Raw genomic sequence first — 19574 nt, 5'->3', positions numbered from 1 at the left:
CAGTCCCCTCCCCTCCCCTCTCCTGCACCGCTGAGCTGCTCTGTGTAAAGGACCCGTTGTAAACATTGGATGCGTATCAGGGGTCTGACGCTCTCAAACACCCCTCTATACTTGTGCTCCCTGAACCCCTGTTTAGTTCCCACTCCTCCCCCCCCCCTCACCGCCTCTCCCTCACCCCCCCCCTCACCCCCTCTCCCTCACCCCCCCCCCCCCCCCCCACACCCCCCTCTCCTCCCTTGTTCTTCTATCTCTTCTTTTTTTGTTGTTGCTTTTTTTGTCTGGTCCGTTCCTCCTTGTGCCTTTCACTGGATCCGGGCCCAGTACTGACCCAGACTCTGGTCCGCCCCTGGGACCTGCACTGGTACTGACACCCCTGGAGAGATGAGACCTGACAGAGTGGGGGGGGGGGGGGGGGGGAGAAGAGCTATGTGTCAGGCATTTTGACATATGAGGCCTGTTACATAGACAGGAAACAGAAGTTTCATTGTTAAGACATCCTACTTCCACCTCCGAAACATTGCAAAATTAGACACTGCCTCTCCCCGCCTGCTGCTGAATCCCTTATCCACGCCTTCATCTCCTCCCGCCTTGACTATTGCAACTCCCTACTCACAACATGAGGCATCACCTCCCGCTCCCTCCATAGACTCCAGATGGTCCAAAACTCTGCTGCACGCCTGCTCTCAAACACCCGCTCCCGTGACCACATCACTCCTGTCCTCCACTCTCTCCACTGGCTCCCCATCAAAGAACGTATCCAATTCAAAGTCCTCATCCTCACATACAAAGCCCTCCATAGCCTGGCCCCTCCTTACCTGACTGACCTCCTTCTCCCCCACCGCCCTACCCGTACCCTCCGATCCTCATCCATTGTTCCCCTCACTGTCCCACCCTCAAAACTCAAAGGCTTCGGTCACCGTGCCTTTTCACGAGCTGCACCCCGCCTCTGGAACTCTCTTCCTCAACCACTCAGAGACTCACCCTCACTCCTCACTTTTAAATCCCACCTCAAAACCTACCTGTTCTCCCATGCCTACAACCTCTCCTACCCCTACCCATCTCCCCTAACCCTGCCACCCCCCTGACATGCATACAGCCTCCCCTACCCCTAACCATCTCCCCTGTCCCTACCTACCCCCCCTCCCCGTTCGCTAACTCTGTGTTCCATGTCCCATGTTATCTGTTGCTTGTTGTTTCTGTGTTTTCCGTTTCTCCCATATTGTCAGCGTCTTTGAGCCTCGGAAAAGCGCTATATACATTTGATGAATTATTAATTATTATTATTTACCTCCCCCAGCCTACCCTGGTGTTCTACCTCCCCCAGCCTCCCTTGGTGTTCTACCTCCACCAACCTCCCCTGGTGTTCTACCTCCACCAACCTCCCCTGGTGTTCTACCTCCCCCAGCCTCCTCTGGTGTTCTGCCTCCCCCAGCCTCCTCTGGTGTTCTACCTCCACCAGCCTCCTCTTGTGTTCTATGTCCCCCAGCCTCTTCTGGTGTTCTACCTCCCCAGCCCCCCCTGCTGGTGTGGTACTCACCGGTGTTGGCATTCACGGATGCGTGGGGGGGCAGGTGAGGGGGGGGGTACGCTGACGTGTCGAAGCCCCGCGTCCCAGAGGGAGGAGGGGGCAGCATGCAGGAGTAGGACGTGCTGGTCTGAGGAGGGACGGACTGCAGAGGAGGAGGAGAAACAGAGAGAATGATGAAAGGAGAGAGGAGGAGGAGAAAAGGACAGTGAAGAGGGAGAGAAAATGTATATTTGTATTAGCGTTATTTTCTATTATTTGCTAATGAGACAGATCCTATATTCCGTAAGAAATACAAATGACTTCCATTGTAATCTAGCTCAGGTCTGTATCTGTCTGAGGAATCCACTTATAATCAGTATATTTGTCTCAGGAAGTGAATCAACTATACAAACATCATCATCATCATCAATAAAACCTTCCAAACCAACCCCCAAGTCTTCAATAAACCAACCCCCAAGTATTCAATAAACTAACCCCAAAGTATTCAATAAACCGATGTAGGATATTCTCAAGTAAGTTGTTGGACATGGATCACGAATACAGTTCTGAGTTTAAGACTACTTATTTAAACAAAGTACACATGTTACAGAATACAGCTGCGGCTGGAGGTGCTGAGATGAGAGCGCTGTGGTGATCGAGAGAGAGAGAGCGTCCCCTCGGGCCCACTCCCTTATTTATAAACAATAATATGTAAATACAGTTGCAAACAATAACCTATCAAGTTGGTGACCTGAGTGTGAGGGGCAGTTACCTATGATGTCACTCTGGCCTAAAAGTCATTCCAGGTTAATGGTCAGGCCAGATTCACAGGAAGTCATCCTAAAATGCCCATATAAGGACAGCACTTCCTGAGGCAAAAACATATGACCCTTGAGACAAAGGATGTGTTTACAAGGTGTCATAAACCCCCTTTGTCAGGAGACATTCCTTCATAGCATACAGGCCCATACTATATACAGTCCATGCATGTGTGTGTTTAAGTAAAATATACTACACAGACACCCAGGTGTTCAATAAACCAACCCCCGAATATTCAATAAACCAAGTATTCAATAAACCGACACCCAAATATTCAATAAACCAACCCTCAAGTATTCAATAAACCAACACCAGAGTATTCAACAAGACTACGTTGACACAGGTTAAAACAGGTTATAAGGAGGTTATGCAGTTAAATTATCCACACACGGACACACACACACGCACATGCACTCGTGCACGCACGCACACACACACACACACACACACACACACACACACACACAGTTCTGAAGCTGAATGACTCACCTGGACTCCAGAGGAGAAGACAGACAGAGAGCTGTAGCTGGGCAGAGATTCACTCTGACTCAGCATGGAGCCTAGACAGATACACACGCAAACACACACAGTTAGTAAGGCAAGGCAAGGCACGTTTATTTATATAGCACACATACAGCAGAGGCAATTCTTAAGTGCTTTACATGAAAATAGATGAGATGAGAGTAAGTAAGAAAATAAAAGTAATAAAAATAGATATGTTAAAACATTTAATACACATAAATAAAGTGCTGGTGTTTAGTCATAAATGCTGCAGAACATTAAGGTTTTTAAATATATTTAGAGTTTGGGCCTCTGAGTTCTTCAGGGAGGTTGTTCCATGAGCATGTTTAGCAGGTTGCAGGGAATTTTTTGCAGGTTGGTCTCAGCTAACCTTAGGGGCCTTGCTGGAATATAGGGTGAGAGGAGGTCTGATATGTATTTTGGTCCAAGACCATTTTGTGATTTAGAGCAAATTACAATTAGAAGTACTTTGAATTAATTTCTCTGAGAGACTGGTAGCCAGTGTAGAGATCTCAGGATTGGTGTAATGTGTTCAAATGTCTTTGTTTTTGGGTTAGGGTTAGGGTGGCGTTTTGGATGAGATGCAATTTGCGAACAGTCCCTTTAGATAGGCCTGTTCAAGGTCTTGTTTGGACATGAAACCTCTCATTCTTGCTATGTTTTCAGGTGATAGTAGGCTGATTTAGTTATTGAGTTTATGTGGCTATTGAAGTTTAGACAGGAGTCTAGAATTACACCAAGATTTCCAAGCTGTTTTTTAGTCTGAAGAGAGAGAGAATCAAGGTAGGCACTGACTTTCGATCTTTTGCCAGGTGCACCGAATACAATCTCTGTTTTATCCTTGGTTAGTTGGAGGGAGTTTTGTCCCATCCAGACGTTTATTTGTTCAATGCATTTACAGAGATTGTTGATGACACACACACACACACACACACACACAGATAGTACACACACACACCTGAGGTGCTGGTCTGTGGGTGGTGATAGAGGGAGGTGTTGAAGGAAGTGTTCAGGGGGGCTTGGGCCTGCGAACAGGAAGTCCCGCCCCCTGACCTCCTCTGGTTACGCAGCTTCTCCTCCCGCCTCCACTTGGCTCTGCGATTGGAGAACCAGACCTGTCAATCAGAGAGAGGCATGTCAGAGTCGTGCCAGCCTCCCCTGGTGTTCAACCTCCACCAGCCTCCCCTGGTGTTCTACCTCCCCCAGCCTCCCCTGGTGTTCTACCTCCCCCAGCCTCCCCTGGTGTTCTACCTCCCCCAGCCTCCCCTGGTGTTCTACCTCCCCCAGCCTCCCCTGGTGTTCTACCTCCCCCAGCCTCCGCTGGTGTTCTACCTCCACCAGCCTCCCCTGGTGTTCTACCTCCCCCAGCCTCCCCTGGTGTTCTACCTCCCCCAGCCTCCCCTGGTGTTCTACCTCCCCTAGCCTCCCCTGGTGTTCTACCTCCCCCAGCCTCCCCTGGTGTTCTACCTCCTCCAGCCTCCTCTGGTGTTCTACCTACCCCAGCCTCCCCTGGTGTTCTACCTCCACCAGCCTCCCCTGGTGTTCTACCTCCCCCAGCCTCCCCTGGTGTTCTACCTCCCCCAGCCTCCCCTGGTGTTCTACCTCCCCCAGCCTCCCCTGGTGTTCTACCTCCCCTAGCCTCCCCTGGTGTTCTACCTCCACCAGCCTCCCCTGGTGTTCTACCTCCTCCAGCCTCCTCTGGTGTTCTACCTACCCCAGCCTCCCCTGGTGTTCTACCTCCACCAGCCTCCCCTGGTGTTCTACCTCCCCTAGCCTCCCCTGGTGTTCTACCTCCCCCAGCCTCCCCTGGTGTTCTACCTCCCCTAGCCTCCTCTGGTGTTCTACCTCCCCCAGATTCCCCTGGTGTTCTACCTCCCCCAGCCTCCCCTGGTGTTCTACCTCCCCCAGCCTCCCCTGGTGTTCTACCTCCCCTAGCCTCCTCTGGTGTTCTACCTCCCCCAGCCTCCCCTGGTGTTCTACCTCCCCCTGCCTCCTCTGGTGTTCTACCTCCCCCAGCCTCCCCTGGTGTTCTACCTCCTCCAGCCTCCTCTGGTGTTCTACCTCCACCAGCCTCCCCTGGTGTTCTACCTCCCCCAGCCTCCTCTGGTGTTCTACTTCCACCAGCCTCCCCATGTGTTCTACCTCCCCTGGGTTCTAGACAGAGATAGGTAGATGTCATACCTGTATCCTGGCCTCTGGGAGGTCTATCTTGTTGGCCAATTTCTCCCTCGCAAAAACATCTGGGTAATGTGTCCTTTCAAACTCTGTGGAACAGAAAAACTACAACTGTCAGACACACAAACACACTTTACCTGGGTGAAAAGCACATGTATATCACTAACCACGATGTTCTCAGTGCACTCTACTAATCAGAAACATCCTAGTATGGATTAAGATAATTCAAATCCATATGTATATTTAGACGTTTGAACATATGAGGAAGGTGAACATCCTACATTACCCCCCCCCTAACACCCTACATTACCACCCATAACACCCTACATTACCACCTCTAACACCCTACATTACCACCCCTAACACCCTACATTACCACCCCTAACACCCTACATTACCACCTCTAACACCCTACATTACCACCCCTAACACCCTACATTACCACCTCTAACACCCTACATTACCACCTCTAACACCCTACATTACCACCCCTAACACCCTACATTACCACCCCTAACACCCTGCATTACCACCTCTAACACCCTACATTACCCCCCCAACACCCTACATTACCACCTCTAACACCCTACATTACCACCTCTAACACCCTACATTACCACCTCTAACACCCTACATTACCACCCCCTAACACCCTACATTACCCCCCCAACACCCTACATTACCACCCCTAACACCCTACATTACCACCCCCAACACCCTACATTACCACCTCCTAACACCCTACATTACCACCCCTAACACCCTACATTACCACCCCTAACACCCTACATTACCACCCCTAACACCCTACATTACCACCCCTAACACCCTACATTACCACCTCTAACACCCTACATTACCCCCCCAACACCCTACATTACCACCTCTAACACCCTACATTACCACCTCTAACACACTACATTACCACCTCCTAACACCCTACATTACCACCCCTAACACCCTACATTACCACCCCTAACACCCTACATTACCACCTCTAACACCCTACATTACCACCCCTAACACCCTACATTACCACCTCTAACACCCTACATTACCACCTCCTAACACCCTACATTACCACCCCTAACACCCTACATTACCACCCCTAACACCCTACATTACCACCCCTAACACCCTACATTACCACCTCTAACACCCTACATTACCACCCCTAACACCCTACATTACCACCTCTAACACCCTACATTACCACCTCTAACACCCTACATTACCACCTCAAACACCCTACATTACCACCTCCTAACACCCTACATTACCACCCCTAACACCCTACATTACCACCCCCTAACACCCTACATTACCACCCTAACACCCTACATTACCACCTCCTAACACCCTACATTACCACCTCCTAACACCCTACATTACCACCCCTAACACCCTACATTACCACCCCTAACACCCTGCATTACCACCCCTAACACCCTACATTACCACCTCTAACACCCTACATTACCACCTCTAACACCCTACATTACCACCTCCTAACACCCTACATTACCACCCCCTAACACCCTACATTACCACCCCCTAACACCCTACATTACCACCTCTAACACCCTACATTACCACCTCTAACACCCTACATTACCACCCCTAACACCCTACATTACCACCTCTAACACCCTACATTACCACCCCCTAACACCCTACATTACCACCTCCTAACACCCTACATTACCACCTCTAACACCCTACATTACCACCTCTAACACCCTACATTACCACCTCTAACACCCTACATTACCACCTCTAACACCCTACATTACCACCTCTAACACCCTACATTACCACCCCTAACACCCTACATTACCACCTCTAACACCCTACATTACCACCTCTAACACCCTACATTACCACCCCTAACACCCTACATTACCACCTCTAACACCCTACATTACCACCTCTAACACCCTACATTACCACCCCTAACACCCTACATTACCACCTCTAACACCCTACATTACCACCTCTAACACCCTACATTACCACCCCTAACACCCTACATTACCACCTCTAACACCCTACATTACCACCTCTAACACCCTACATTACCACCCCTAACACCCTACATTACCACCTCTAACACCCTACATTACCACCTCTAACACCCTACATTACCCCCCCAAACACCCGTTTCCTTGGCAACTCCTTGGTGCCTCCCTCTGGCGGCTCCTGGTGGCCCTGGGACACTACTGCACTCCCTGCCCCCCCCCCCCCCCCCCCCCCCCTCATTAAGGACTGAATTGTTTGTTTGGCAGCTGTGTATTTATGTCCTCACTTCCTGGCACTCCATGACGGTTTATCTCTCTGTCTTGTTCCAAGAAAGTGTGTATCCCTGCTCTGTTTATGTATCTGCCTTGCACGGGAATTGAGAGCTGTTCCCTCAATAGACTTTTGTACATGAGTTGTATGTACAATGACATATTGTAAGTCGCTTTGGATAAAAGCACCTAAGATTACTAAAATGTCAAATGGCTGTAGATGGTTTAGTTAGGTAGTGATGGAGGTGCAGGAGGTCTGAGACCGTCTGCGTCAACCCCATACTCTGTGTGTGTAGACCAGTCATTCTGAGACTCATGGGAGTTTCAGGTTGGGTTTATTTGTATCAAACAATTCAACAGTCTAACACCTCAGCCCCCCCCACACCCCTACTCTCTGAACGAGGGCAACACCTAGTTACCATCAGACTGTATATGTTCTGATCCTGTGATTGGTTGTTCCATCAACACATCTCTGTTGTCATGGTGACTCTGGTTCACCCTGACCCCTGACCCCCTGCAGGGCTGCCTGGGCTGCTTTGCCAGAGTCAAGACATGGAGGGGCCTGCAATTTGTTTGTGTGTGTGTGTATATAGATCTATATCTATATGTATAGTCTGCTACGCTGCTCAGCCCTGCTGCATGTTACTGAAACATTCTCATGTTGACGATCCTTTCTATAGGAAGCTCTGTTGGATAATAAACTATCAAAACTTGGGTAACGAGTTAAGTCATTGATTTACAGATTTCCACCACACCTGTGATTGGCTACAGTGGGAGCACGAAGGTCTTTGATTGGCTACAGCGGGAGCACGGAGACCTGTGATTGGCTGACCTTTTTCCAGCGCCTCAATCTGCTCCTGCGTGAAGCTGGTCCTGTTCCTCTGCAACTTCCTCTTCAGCCTCAGCTGAGACTCCTCCCCTTCCTCCCTCTCCACTGCCACGCCTCGTCCTCTTCCTCCCGCCTCCACCCCCAGCGCCTCCCTGTCCAGCAGACATCCCCCCGATACTGAGAGAGAAACACAACAATCGTCAACCAGGGGAGGCTGGCCGAGGTAGAGATTGGAGGACGGCCAAACACGTGATACCATTCCTCATTCCATTCTATGAGCCCGTCCTCTAATTTCTACCTCCACCAGCCTCCCCTGTAGTCAGCTGTATGCAGTTCAACCAGCAAACAGCCCTCAGAAATGCTGTAGGGAGAAAACTTCCAAAACATGTGTTCTAAAATGGGGTTTAAAGGGTTTCATAGGTTCAGGGGCCGTATTACAGAAACTTCCTAAATTGCATATCCTATCTTAACTGTTTGGTAACCATGATAATTAGGATTAGGACCAAAAAGCCATTACAGATCACTGTTCCTAAATCAATGTTCCTATCCTAACTTGAGATAGGAAAAGTGTATTACACAAGCTTCCTAACTTCACAAAATCTTAAATAAAGTCACCTAACTTTAGGATAACCGTTAGGCTGTCCTAACTGTCAACCATCACACCCAGGTGGTGGAGTATGCGGTGCAGGTTTCACAGCATTCCATTGCTATTGTTCAAGGAGGAGCGGCAGTTGGTAATTTACATTTCAAACCCATTTTCTTGTGATGATGACTACAGTTGTTAATGTACACAGACATAATATGTATCAAAATGTTTAGGAAGTTTGAATAATAATAATAATAATAATAATAATAATAATAATAATAATAATAATAATGTCTTGAAGTTTATTGCCCATCGTTGTTTCTGATCCATTATAAGATAAGATTATTGTTTACAATATAGGGACGTTACAATACATTACAAAGTATACCTTACAAAGGAGCTGCGCGAGATGGAAGTACCATTGGTTGCTAGGTAACAGACATAAACGTTGATAACCGACGGGTACAAATGAAGTACCCTTTTAGAACACTTTTGTCACTTTTGAGTGTAGGACATGTTAGTGTGACCTGCAGGTTCTGAAAGCATGGTCCGGTGGTCCACAGTGCTGCTCACCTGTGCTGTGTTGTGGTGGTACCGCCGCTGGGTCCTGGTACCAGGAGTTTGGCCCCGAGGTCCAGTTGGAGCCACTCTGCAGGTTCAGCATGGTCAGCTTCTCATACATCACACTCCTCCAACCCTCTCTCTCTCTCTCTCTCTCCTCACCCCTGACTCCTTGACCCCTCACCCCTCACCCCTCCCTCCTTCCCTCTATGTCTGTGGGGTAGAGAGAGGTAGGGAGGAAGAGAGGAGAGAGGGAGGAAGAAAAAAGACAGGAAGGGGGGAGATAGAGAGAGGAAGGGGAGGGGTTGAGAGAAGAGAGAGAGGATGGGGAGGGGGTGAGAGAAGAGAGGAGGGGGAGGGGTGAGAGAAGAGAGGAGAGGAAGGGGAGGGGGTGAGAGAAGAGAGAGAGGAGAGAGGGTTGATATTGCATGATTTGACACATATGATGTAACATTAGCGTGATGATGAAAAGCAGATAGGGTGTTAGCCAGCTCCATGTAGCGGTATGATGTAGCATTAGCATGATAATGACAAAGAGATAGGGAGTTAGCACATAGCTGTATGATGACAAAGAGATAGGGAGTTAGCGAGTTAGCTCAATGTTGCCTGTCAGGGTGGCTATGTTGTACAGCGGTCGGCCTGTAAACCACTGGGATCACAGCTACGCTAGAACCCTCTCACACACACACACACACTCACACACACACACTCACACACACACACACACACATGCACCATAATACCCATAACACACAGTGGTTTTCATGAAAAGCCATGACAAAGCAATAACCAACCTATAAAACATAACAGTAAGTGTCCTCATCTGCCTCACCCCACCTCTGCCTCTCTGACACTGTGGGACATGCAAATATCTCTCTCCTCTCTCTTCTCTCCTCTCTCCTCTCTCTCTCCTCTCTCTTGTCCATCTTTCTCTCCTCTCTCTTCTCTCCTCTCTCTCTCGTCTCTCTCTCCTCTCTCTCCTGTCTCCCCTCTCTCTTCCTCTATATCTCTACCTCTCTCTCTCTGGGGTAAGGTTAGGGTTAGATACAGCTGATCCAGGTGTGATCCAGGTCCATGGTTCTGATGCAGGTCCATGGTTCTGATGCAGGTCCATGGTCTCCTCTGTTCCTACAGCAGCACTTCCTCTACTGTTATACGGCAGATGTTCTAAAGTAAGTAACCCCAACTAACCCTAACCTTAACCCTAACTCCAACTAAATAACAAACCCCAAATAACCCCAACTAACCCTAACCCTAGCCCTAACCCTAACCTTAACCCTAACCATAACCTTCGCCCTAAGCCTAACTCTACACACACAGAGGCAGAAACACACAGGCACGTTCCACTACAGAAATAGAAACAGAGAAACTAGAAACTCACCAGTGGACGGAGAGATGGACCACTCCTGAAACATGGGGATTACTCCTCTTTTTACCCCTTTATTCCCTCGTTACCATACTCCCTCCTTTGTTGACAATATTATATGTGAAAAGGAGAGAGAAAAAGAGAGATGGAAAGAGTTAGACAGAGAGAGAGAGAGAGAGAGAGAGAATGAGGGAGGGCTCCAGAGAGAAATGCGTCTGCAGGCACTCTTGTCCTCCAAGCCATGGATAGAAAGAGAGGAGGGGTAAGAGAGAGAAAGAGAGAGAGAAAGAGAGAGAGAGAGAGAGAGAGAGAGAGAGAGAGAGAGAGAGAGAGAGAGAGAGAGAGAGAGAGAGAGGGTGGGTGAGGGAGGGAGAGGGGTGACAAACCGAGTCATCGTCAGTGTCAAGTTTGAACTTTATGCCACGCAGGGGAGGGGGGGAGCAGGAGAGGGGGAAGAGAGGAGGAGGGGAGGAGAGGGGGAGGAGAGCAAAAAGCACAGATAATGGAGATAGTTGATGATAAATAGATGAAAAAGTTCATTTTTAAGAATTGAATACCTGGGGAGGCTGGGTGAGGTAGAACACCAGGGGAGGTTGGAGGAGGTAGAACACCAGAGGAGGCTAGGGGAGGTAGAACACCAGGGGAGGCTGGTGGAGGTAGAACACCAGGGGAGGTTGGAGGAGGTAGAACACCAGAGGAGGCTAGGGGAGGTAGAACACCAGGGGAGGCTGGGGGAGGTAGAACACCAGAGGAGGCTGGTTGAGGTAAAACACCAGGGGAGGCTGGTGGAGGTAGAGCATCAGGAGAGGTTGGTGGAGGTAGAACTCCAGAAGAGGCTGGTGGAGGTAGAACACCATGGGAGGCTGGTGGAGGTAGAAATCAGAGGATAGGCTCATTTTAGTGCATGGACTGAAATGAGGAACTGCATGTTCCATGCATTACAATGAGCTCGTCCTCTGATTTCTACATACACACATTTAATATGTCTTAGTATTGATGTTAATTGAGAACTGATATTGATAATGTTAATCGATAACTGATATTGATAATGTCTTCTCTTTAAACCAGAGCTGGCCTATGGATGACTAGAGTTCAACTATGTGGCGTAACACACTAAGGTGCATACTGCATCATCGCCAGGTCCCTGGTTTGATTTCGGCCATCGACCTATCCTGCATGTCATCCCTCCTCTCTCACCTATCCTGCATGTCATCCCTCCTCTCTCACCTATCCTGCATGTCATCCCTCCTCTCTCACCTATCCTGCATGTCATCCCTCCTCTCTCACCTATCCTGCATGTCATCCCTCCTCTCTCACCTATCCTGCATGTCATCCTTCCTCTCTCACCTATCCTGCATGTCATGTCATCCTTCCTCTCTCACCTATCCTGCATGTCATCCTTCCTCTCTCACCTATCCTGCATGTCATCCTTCCTCTCTCAGCTATCTACCGTCTCTATCCCAATAAAGCAGAAATGCCCTAAAAAATAAATTATATATATATTAAAAAGATATATAGTATTTTTCATATATATATATTATTGTTCTTTTTTAGTTCAACTAGTACTTCAAGAGAGTCTGTGTCTGAGGAGGAGGAGGAGGAGGAGGTGCCAGTTTGTTTTATTTCCGGTTAACAAGACTTTGCGCTCCCATTCTCTCCCTCCCTCCCTCCCCCCTCCCTCTCTCATGCTCTCCTCTTCTTCCTCTGCTCCCCCTCCCTCCCTACCTCTCTCCCCCTTCCCTCCCTCCCACCCTACTTCCCTCTCTCCCCCCTCCCTACTCCCTCCCTCCTTCCCCCCTCCCTCTCTCCGCCATTCCTTCCTCCCTCCCTTCCTCCCCCCTCCTTCCCTCTCTCCCCCCTCCCTCCTCCCGCCCTCCACCCCCCCCTCCCTCCCCCCTCCCTGTCATTAGTACATATCCATGTTTTCTTGTGGTTTAACCTGTGTGATCCCAATGTACTGTTTACCATGCCTGCATTACGCATGGTGTGTGTGTGTGTGTGTGTGTGTGTGTTTGTGTGTGTGTGTGTGTGTGTGTGTGTGTGTGTGTGTGTGTGTGTGTGTGTGTGTGTGCGTGTGTGCGTGTGTGTGTGTGGTTCATGTAGCTCCAGGGCATGCGTGTGGATCTTGTTAGTTCATTCCTGTCACCCCTCTCTTCCACTCTCTCTCCATCCCTCTCTTCCCCCCTTTCTCTCTCCATCCCTCTCTTTTTTAGTGCTGGAAGGGCGGGGGGTCACCATAGCAACGATGCCATGACAAATATTCGTCAAGTGGTTAAAACACAAACAAAAGTAAGTGCATTATAATTGCTCTTCTCCTGACTGGCTAGAAAGCATTCATATATAATAACTGAGCAGGGAGATAGAGGACACACAGACACACACACTCATGCACACACTCAGACACACACACACACACACACACACACACACACATCCCAGCACCACATGGATAACTCTCTCTCAGACAGGTATAAACTACACTCTTTACTTTCTTTTCACTGTATTCTTTTCTTTTTTATTACAAGTTTATAGAGGAATTCACAATTAATGTCACATAATTTCTGTCTCTCTCTCTCTTCCGCTCTCTCTCTCGCTCCCTCTCCCTCTCTCTCTCTTTGTCCCTCTTTCTCTCTCCCTCTTTCTCTCCATCTCTCTCTCTCTCTCCCTCTCTCTCTCTCTCTCCCTCTCTCTCTCTCCCGACTCCCTCCACTGCTGTGTAGCCCCAGGCGACACTGTGATGTGTCCTCCCTCCATCCCTCCCTTCCTCCATCCCCCCCTCCCCCTCTCTCTTTCTCTCCCTCTCTCTCTCTCTGTGTCCCTGTCACCTTCAATTGCTCTGTGAATCTAGACACACCGCCTGGGGCAAGGGGGAGAGAGAGAGAGAGAGAGAGAGAGAGAGAGAGAGAGAGAGAGAGAGAGAGAGAGAGAGAGAGAGAGAGAGAGAGAGAGAGAGACAGAAAGACAGACAGAGTTAGAGAACAGAGATTGTGCAGTCATGGAGAGAAGGAGAGTGGAGATGATGATGATGATGATGATGATGTAGAGAAGGGTAACACCAGGACACTAGAGATGTACAATAGTGTTATTAGAGTCTAGGACCAGGACCAGTACTAGAGACTGAGTATTATCAGTTTCATGGTCTCTCTCTCTCTCTCTATTTGGACTCTTGCAATCTAATTAGCAAATCTCACTTTCTAATTTGTCCCTCCCTCTCTCCCCCCTCCCTCCCTTACTCCCTCTCTCCCTCCCTCCCCCCCTCCCCCCCTCCCCATATAAGAGTAAAGAGTGTTACCCAACTCTGTGTTTTATCTTGAGTCTTCCACCACCAGAACAATCACAATGAATGTCCACAGAAGTGTGTCTGTTTGTTTCTATCAGGTTTCTGCCTCAGGATTAACATGGAGTGTGTAGGTGAACCGGTTTATCCACCTGGTTCGACATCTGGGAGTAAGGTGTTTACTGGGACATCACTGGGAGCAGGCCCCTAGGCTGGGGCTCTGGCTGGTTTACATTTTAGTAAGTGTAGAAAAACTCTGCATAAACTTTAAGGAAAACTCCTTAGACAGAGATAAGAAACATTTTTTTTTCTTTATTTTATCATGCTCTTACATATGTAACTCAAAGCTGACCATGGGGTAACATAGTAAATATATCATAGATCAAGATGATCATGATCTATGGTATATTTACTATGTTACCCCCTGGTCAGCTTTGAGTTACATATATACATATATATAGTGTCCCAGTTAACTTGCCTCTTTATTTTGCTATGTCAATGTTTTTTCATGGAGCCCTTGATTGTTTGTGTAATCCTGATGACCCTGATCATCAACACCGTTGTAGGCCTGTGGCCCTATAATAATAGCATGTTTGTCTGTTGCCCGGTGACACTGATGATGGTCGCATGACCGAAACATTTGTCCCGCACCTTGCACTTTTTGCACCAGAGCACTTTGCATTTTTTGTACATGTACATTTGTCTCAGTAAGTGAATCGTCTATCCATCAATCATCATAAGAAAAAGTAATCTATGCTAGGGCCTGGGGGCATTGGCAGTTACAATGCTAGAAGAAGATTTTTTAAATTATTATTATTATTATTTATTTATTTTCATTTATTTTATTTTGTTTCTGGTCTAGTTAAACTCTTGGCTTACCTCACCTCATTAGTGAAATTCAAGAACATAAATGTTCTTCTCAGAGTTGATTAACTCTTGAGGTTCCTCAGGTTTATGAATTGGACAAGTGGGGTTAGGGTTCTCACTTTTGGAACAATCCATAGAGAACATTTCAGTTGGATGTTCTGGTGCCGCTCAGCAGTTTAGATTGTTGGAGGACCTCTTTGTTGAAGGATGTGATTGTTTCTCCTGATATATTGTGGTTTGTATTGATTGTTGTATTTAACTGTGTTATATGTTTTTATGTGCTGTTTTGTAATTGATTGGCTGCTTACCCCCAGGTAGGAAACGCAGTTCTGTGATTGGCTGCTGACCCCCAGGTAGGAAACGCAGGTCTGCGATTGGCTGCTGACCCCCAGGTAGGAAACGCAGGTCTGCGATTGGCTGCTGACCCCCAGGTAGGATGATAAAGTATTTTTTCTCGTCCGCCGTTCACACCGAAACCAAGCGGCATTCCTCTTTTACTCAAGCCGTATTTCCCTAGACTTTGTAACCGTGTATGTACTTAACCGTTTGGATGTAATAACACGTTGTTTACTTGGAAGCTTCGACTTGAAGAGTTAGTGAGCTGCAGGTTGGTTGATGTGGAGTAGAGAACAACGTTACTATTGTTCGTCCGGATTGCGGCTAGCGGACGTGTGGTTTCCCGACGATGTGATTTTACAGATTTTATTTTTCAGGAGATAAATATCTTATTCAGGAGAGTGAACTAATTGTTTTTTCACGTTGTTTTTTTTAAAAGTTTTACCACTCGGAAATGATGCTGACGTCAAACGTATGTTTTGTGGTGCTTCTGTGGTGTTTACTGGGTGAGTCACACCTTTGGGCGACGACCTTTCTTAACGGAGTCAAGTCTGTATGTTTGGAACATTTCCAGTTTTTGAAATGTTATTTTCACCTCCATTTGTTGAAGTCTTATTCGTTGGTATTCAAGCCCAACTCATTACTGTGCCGCCGGAGGCGATATGACTAATGTAGTTGTTTAAGAGGAGAAACGTGTTTTGTGTGTGTGTGTGTGTGTGTGTGTGTGTGTGTGTGTGTGTGTGTGTGTGTGTGTGTGTGTGGTACATTTGGCAGAAGGTTTAACAGTTTAACTCTACCGTTTCTACCATCCGTGACCACCGTGGTCAGGTGCACCCGATGGCCAGGCTCAGGAATGCGGGAGACCAGTCCTTGAAAACCGGATCGTGGGGGGAGTGGATGCGTCTGACGGGGCGTGGCCGTGGCAAGTGGACATTCAGGTAGACCTGTGTGTGTGTGTGTGTGTGTGTGTGTGTGTGTGTGTGTGTGTGTGTGTGTGTGTGTGTTCAGTATATTGTCTTTATATTACCGATATATATTCTTTTATTACATCCAATCTACAAGTACACAAGAGTAACATCTTTACAACCGTGGCATTGCAGCAAGATACAAAATCTCAGTGGAAGCAGAACCTGTCGAACTACAGTGTAATCTGTGTGTGTGTGCACTCGGTTGCTCAATGTGTTTCAGTCTGTGTCCAAGGGTACAGGTAACACCTTCTCCTCCATATGTGCCGGCTGCCAATAATTGGTACCCTTAGACTCAGACTGAAACACATTGAGCAACCGAGTGTCCTATGCTGATGCATCTACTAATGTTTGTGTTCAAGAATGTTATTGTAAAATGTGAACGCAAATGAAGATACTAAAATGTGTGTGTGTGACTGTGTGTGTGTGTGTGTGTGTGTGTGTGTTCGTTCACCGTCTACTCTCCTCAGAAAGACGCAGCCCATGTGTGTGGAGGCAGCATCATCTCTGAGGACTGGGTCCTGACTGCTGCACACTGCTTCCCCAAGTAGGTGTCTCTGTCTATCCGTCTATCTAATATCTATCTACCCCTCTATCCTCTATCTATCCCTCTATCTGTCCCCCTATCTATCCTACATCTATAACTCTATCTACACTCCTCCTACCTTCTATCATCCTTTATCTATAACTCTATAGAGTTATAGATACAGGATGATAGAAGGTAGGAGGAGTGTAGATAGAAGGATAGATAGAGTTATAGATACAGGATGATAGAAGGTAGGAGGAGTGTAGATAGAAGGATAGATAGAGTTATAGATACAGGATGATAGAAGGTGGGAGGAGTGTAGATAGAAGGATAGATAGAGTTATAGATAAAGGATGATAGAAGGTAGGAGGAGTGTAGATAGAAGGATCTATCCTTCTATCTACACTCCTCCTACCTTCTATCATCCTGTATCTATAACTCTATCTATCCTTCTATCTACACTCCTCCTACCTTCTATCATCCTGTATCTATAACTCTATCCCCCCCCCCCCCCCCCCCGCCAGCCCATTCGACATCTCCTCCTACACCCTGTACGCGGGCCGGTACCAGCTGAATGGGTTCAACCCGTACCAGACCAGCCACCGTATCAGCAGCGTGGATGTGGCACCGGGTTACCAGGAGCCCCAGCAGGGGCGGGACATGGCGCTGGTTCGCCTGGCCACGCCCCTGTCCTGGTCCGACCGGGTCCAGCCCATCTGCCTGCCCGACGCCGGCGTCCTGTTCCCCGCGGGCATGGCTTGTCACGTGACAGGATGGGGTTACGTCCGGGATGGAGGTGAGTTATGCGTCTATCCTCTATATATTCCTCTATCTAGTCCTCTGTCCTCTATCTATCCCTCTGTCCTCTAATCTATCCCTCTACCCCTCCTGTCTCAGTCCTCAGTTCTCTAACCCCCCCCTCTCCCCCAGTCCCTCTCTCAGGCGTGGGGACCCTGCAGCAGGTCGGGGTGCCTCTCCTGTCCCAGTCCTCCTGTCAGGCCATGTACAGCAGTGACGTCGTCTCCATCCTCTCTGACATGATCTGCGCTGGCTACCAGGAGGGGGGGAAGGACTCCTGCCAGGTAGGGTTGTGTGTGTTGGGTGGTTTCCAATTTTTTTAAACCGTCCCCAAAGAAAAACTTGGCTTACCGCAGGTTTCAAAATCACAATGTTTCGGGCTTTGACGGAGCCGCCAATTTCAAATGATGAAGCCCTATCCTTTCCGCGAACCTGCTTGAACACCGCCGCAAATAAAGCACAAAAAATACTTTGGGTTGGTAATAAGACTATGTATGGGAAACGCTGCACCCGAGTACCGTCACCGCCCCACCGCATCACAGTCTTGAAGGGCATTCATCAATATACACAATGGACATAATTTACTACGCATGTTTGTATTCTCTATGTGGTCAGGTGACACGCGATTATGATCGCTTCTAAAAAGTATTTGTTGACAGGTTATTTATTTGACAAATTATGTTGTTTGCAAAAAGTTCTGTCACTTTCATAGCATCTTCAACCACACGGACAGTAGTGCTGTAGAAACACTCTTAAGGCGTTTGTTATAGCAATTTATGACGGTATTGACAAAAAACGTTTATTTTTCGTAAACCACGGTTTAACCGTAAAACTGCTGTGTGTGTGTGTAAAAGCTGACACCTGTTGTACACAACATCTTCTCTCTGCTCATGCAAACTCCTAGGCTGTCAGCACAATGGGATATCCATTTACCCCCTCTCTCCCCCCTGCAGGGTGACTCCGGCGGGCCCCTGGTGTGTCAGATGGTCAACGGTACGTGGGTGCAGGCGGGCGTGGTGAGCTTCGGGTTGGGCTGTGCCAACGCCAACCAGCCGGGCATCTACTCCCGCGTCTCCGCCTTCTCCTCCTTCATCAGCACCACGGTCCCGGGGCTCCGCCTCTACGGTGCTGCAGGGCGGGCCTGGGTGCCAGGGGGCGTGGCCTGCACCGCTAGCACGCTACTGATGATGCTGCTGCTCAGCTAGGAAGGGTGTTGGTGTGTGTGTGTGTGTCAGAGAGAGTGTGTGTGTGTGTGAGTGTGTTAAGAGTGGGTTCAGATTGGGTCCCAATAGTCTCGCCTCTCTTCCTTCTCAAAACACATCGGAGGAGAAGATTCCTCTGTGTACATATTCCTCCCACAATGCTGTTTGAGAAGAAAGGAATAAAGGAGGGAGGGAGGGAGGGAGGAGGAGAGCAGGGACTGTTGGGACACACCTGTCGTCTTGATAAAGGGAGAGAGGGAGGGGAGGGGAGGGTTGTGTCATGTTATATGAAGGAGCCAGGTGTATTGATGTCACCTGACCACATCACAGATGGTTCTGAAACACGCTGTTGCCATGAAAACAGAACCAATGATGTCATGAATGTTGTGTATGAATGTATGTAAAGCCAAGATATGAAGTAGTATTTTTTTTTTTTATCTATTGTAGCATATATGGTGGCTTTTTAAAATGAGTATTTATATAAGATGGCTTTTTTGAGTATTTGCCTTAAATTCTGATTTCATGAAATAAATGTAAGTCACTGATTTGACTCAACGTTGTATGTGCTTTAGTTTCTCATGTCTAAATTAATTAATTCATTCTGAATTCTCATTTTTATTATTATGCTGTTCTCTTAAATCGTCATCTAAGCTCAGGGGCCTCATTGATAGAAAGGACCTTGGATCTTACCCGTGGCGTACGTAGAAAACCACGTCAAAGTAGTGAGAGAGGAGGACACGCTGCAACAGCCCCATACCTGTCCCTGTACAGGTGCTCTCCACCCTGGGGTTCCTCGCCACGGGAACGTTTCAAAGGGAGCTGGCTGACCGGTCGGCTATATCCCAGCGCTCCTTCAGCCGCATCCTACCTGCGTTCAATTTCAAGTATATTTGTTATTTATAGACGGAAGTACGTATGACAGACGTACGCAATTTTAAACAAGCGCAGTC

At 48.1% G+C, this 19574-nt stretch overlaps 2 protein-coding genes across 2 annotated transcripts; one reads left to right on the top strand and one right to left on the bottom strand.

Moving 5' to 3' along the window:
• Positions 1 to 302: 302 nt before the first annotated feature.
• LOC308167964 (paired box protein Pax-6-like) lies at positions 303 to 9408 on the bottom strand (the record flags this gene model as incomplete). The annotated part of the gene is made up of 7 exons (XM_080542443.1): positions 303 to 388; positions 1538 to 1670; positions 2816 to 2886; positions 3807 to 3963; positions 5030 to 5112; positions 8144 to 8317; positions 9300 to 9408. The coding sequence occupies 7 exons, from the start codon at positions 9406 to 9408 to the stop codon at positions 303 to 305; spliced, it is 813 nt and encodes a 270-aa protein (XP_080398569.1).
• A 4909-nt stretch (positions 9409 to 14317) lies between these two features.
• LOC308167963 (serine protease 27) lies at positions 14318 to 18627 on the top strand (the record flags this gene model as incomplete). The annotated part of the gene is made up of 6 exons (XM_080542442.1): positions 14318 to 14333; positions 15962 to 16071; positions 16569 to 16645; positions 17149 to 17420; positions 17555 to 17706; positions 18376 to 18627. The coding sequence occupies 6 exons, from the start codon at positions 14318 to 14320 to the stop codon at positions 18625 to 18627; spliced, it is 879 nt and encodes a 292-aa protein (XP_080398568.1).
• Between the last annotated feature and the right edge of the window lie 947 nt (positions 18628 to 19574).

This window comes from Nansenia antarctica (assembly GCF_963989245.1).
Source record: "Nansenia antarctica genome assembly, chromosome: 11".
Taxonomy (NCBI): domain Eukaryota; kingdom Metazoa; phylum Chordata; class Actinopteri; order Argentiniformes; family Microstomatidae; genus Nansenia; species Nansenia antarctica.
Note: the sequence above shows the minus strand (reverse complement) of the source record. Positions and strands in the feature narration are given on the sequence as shown.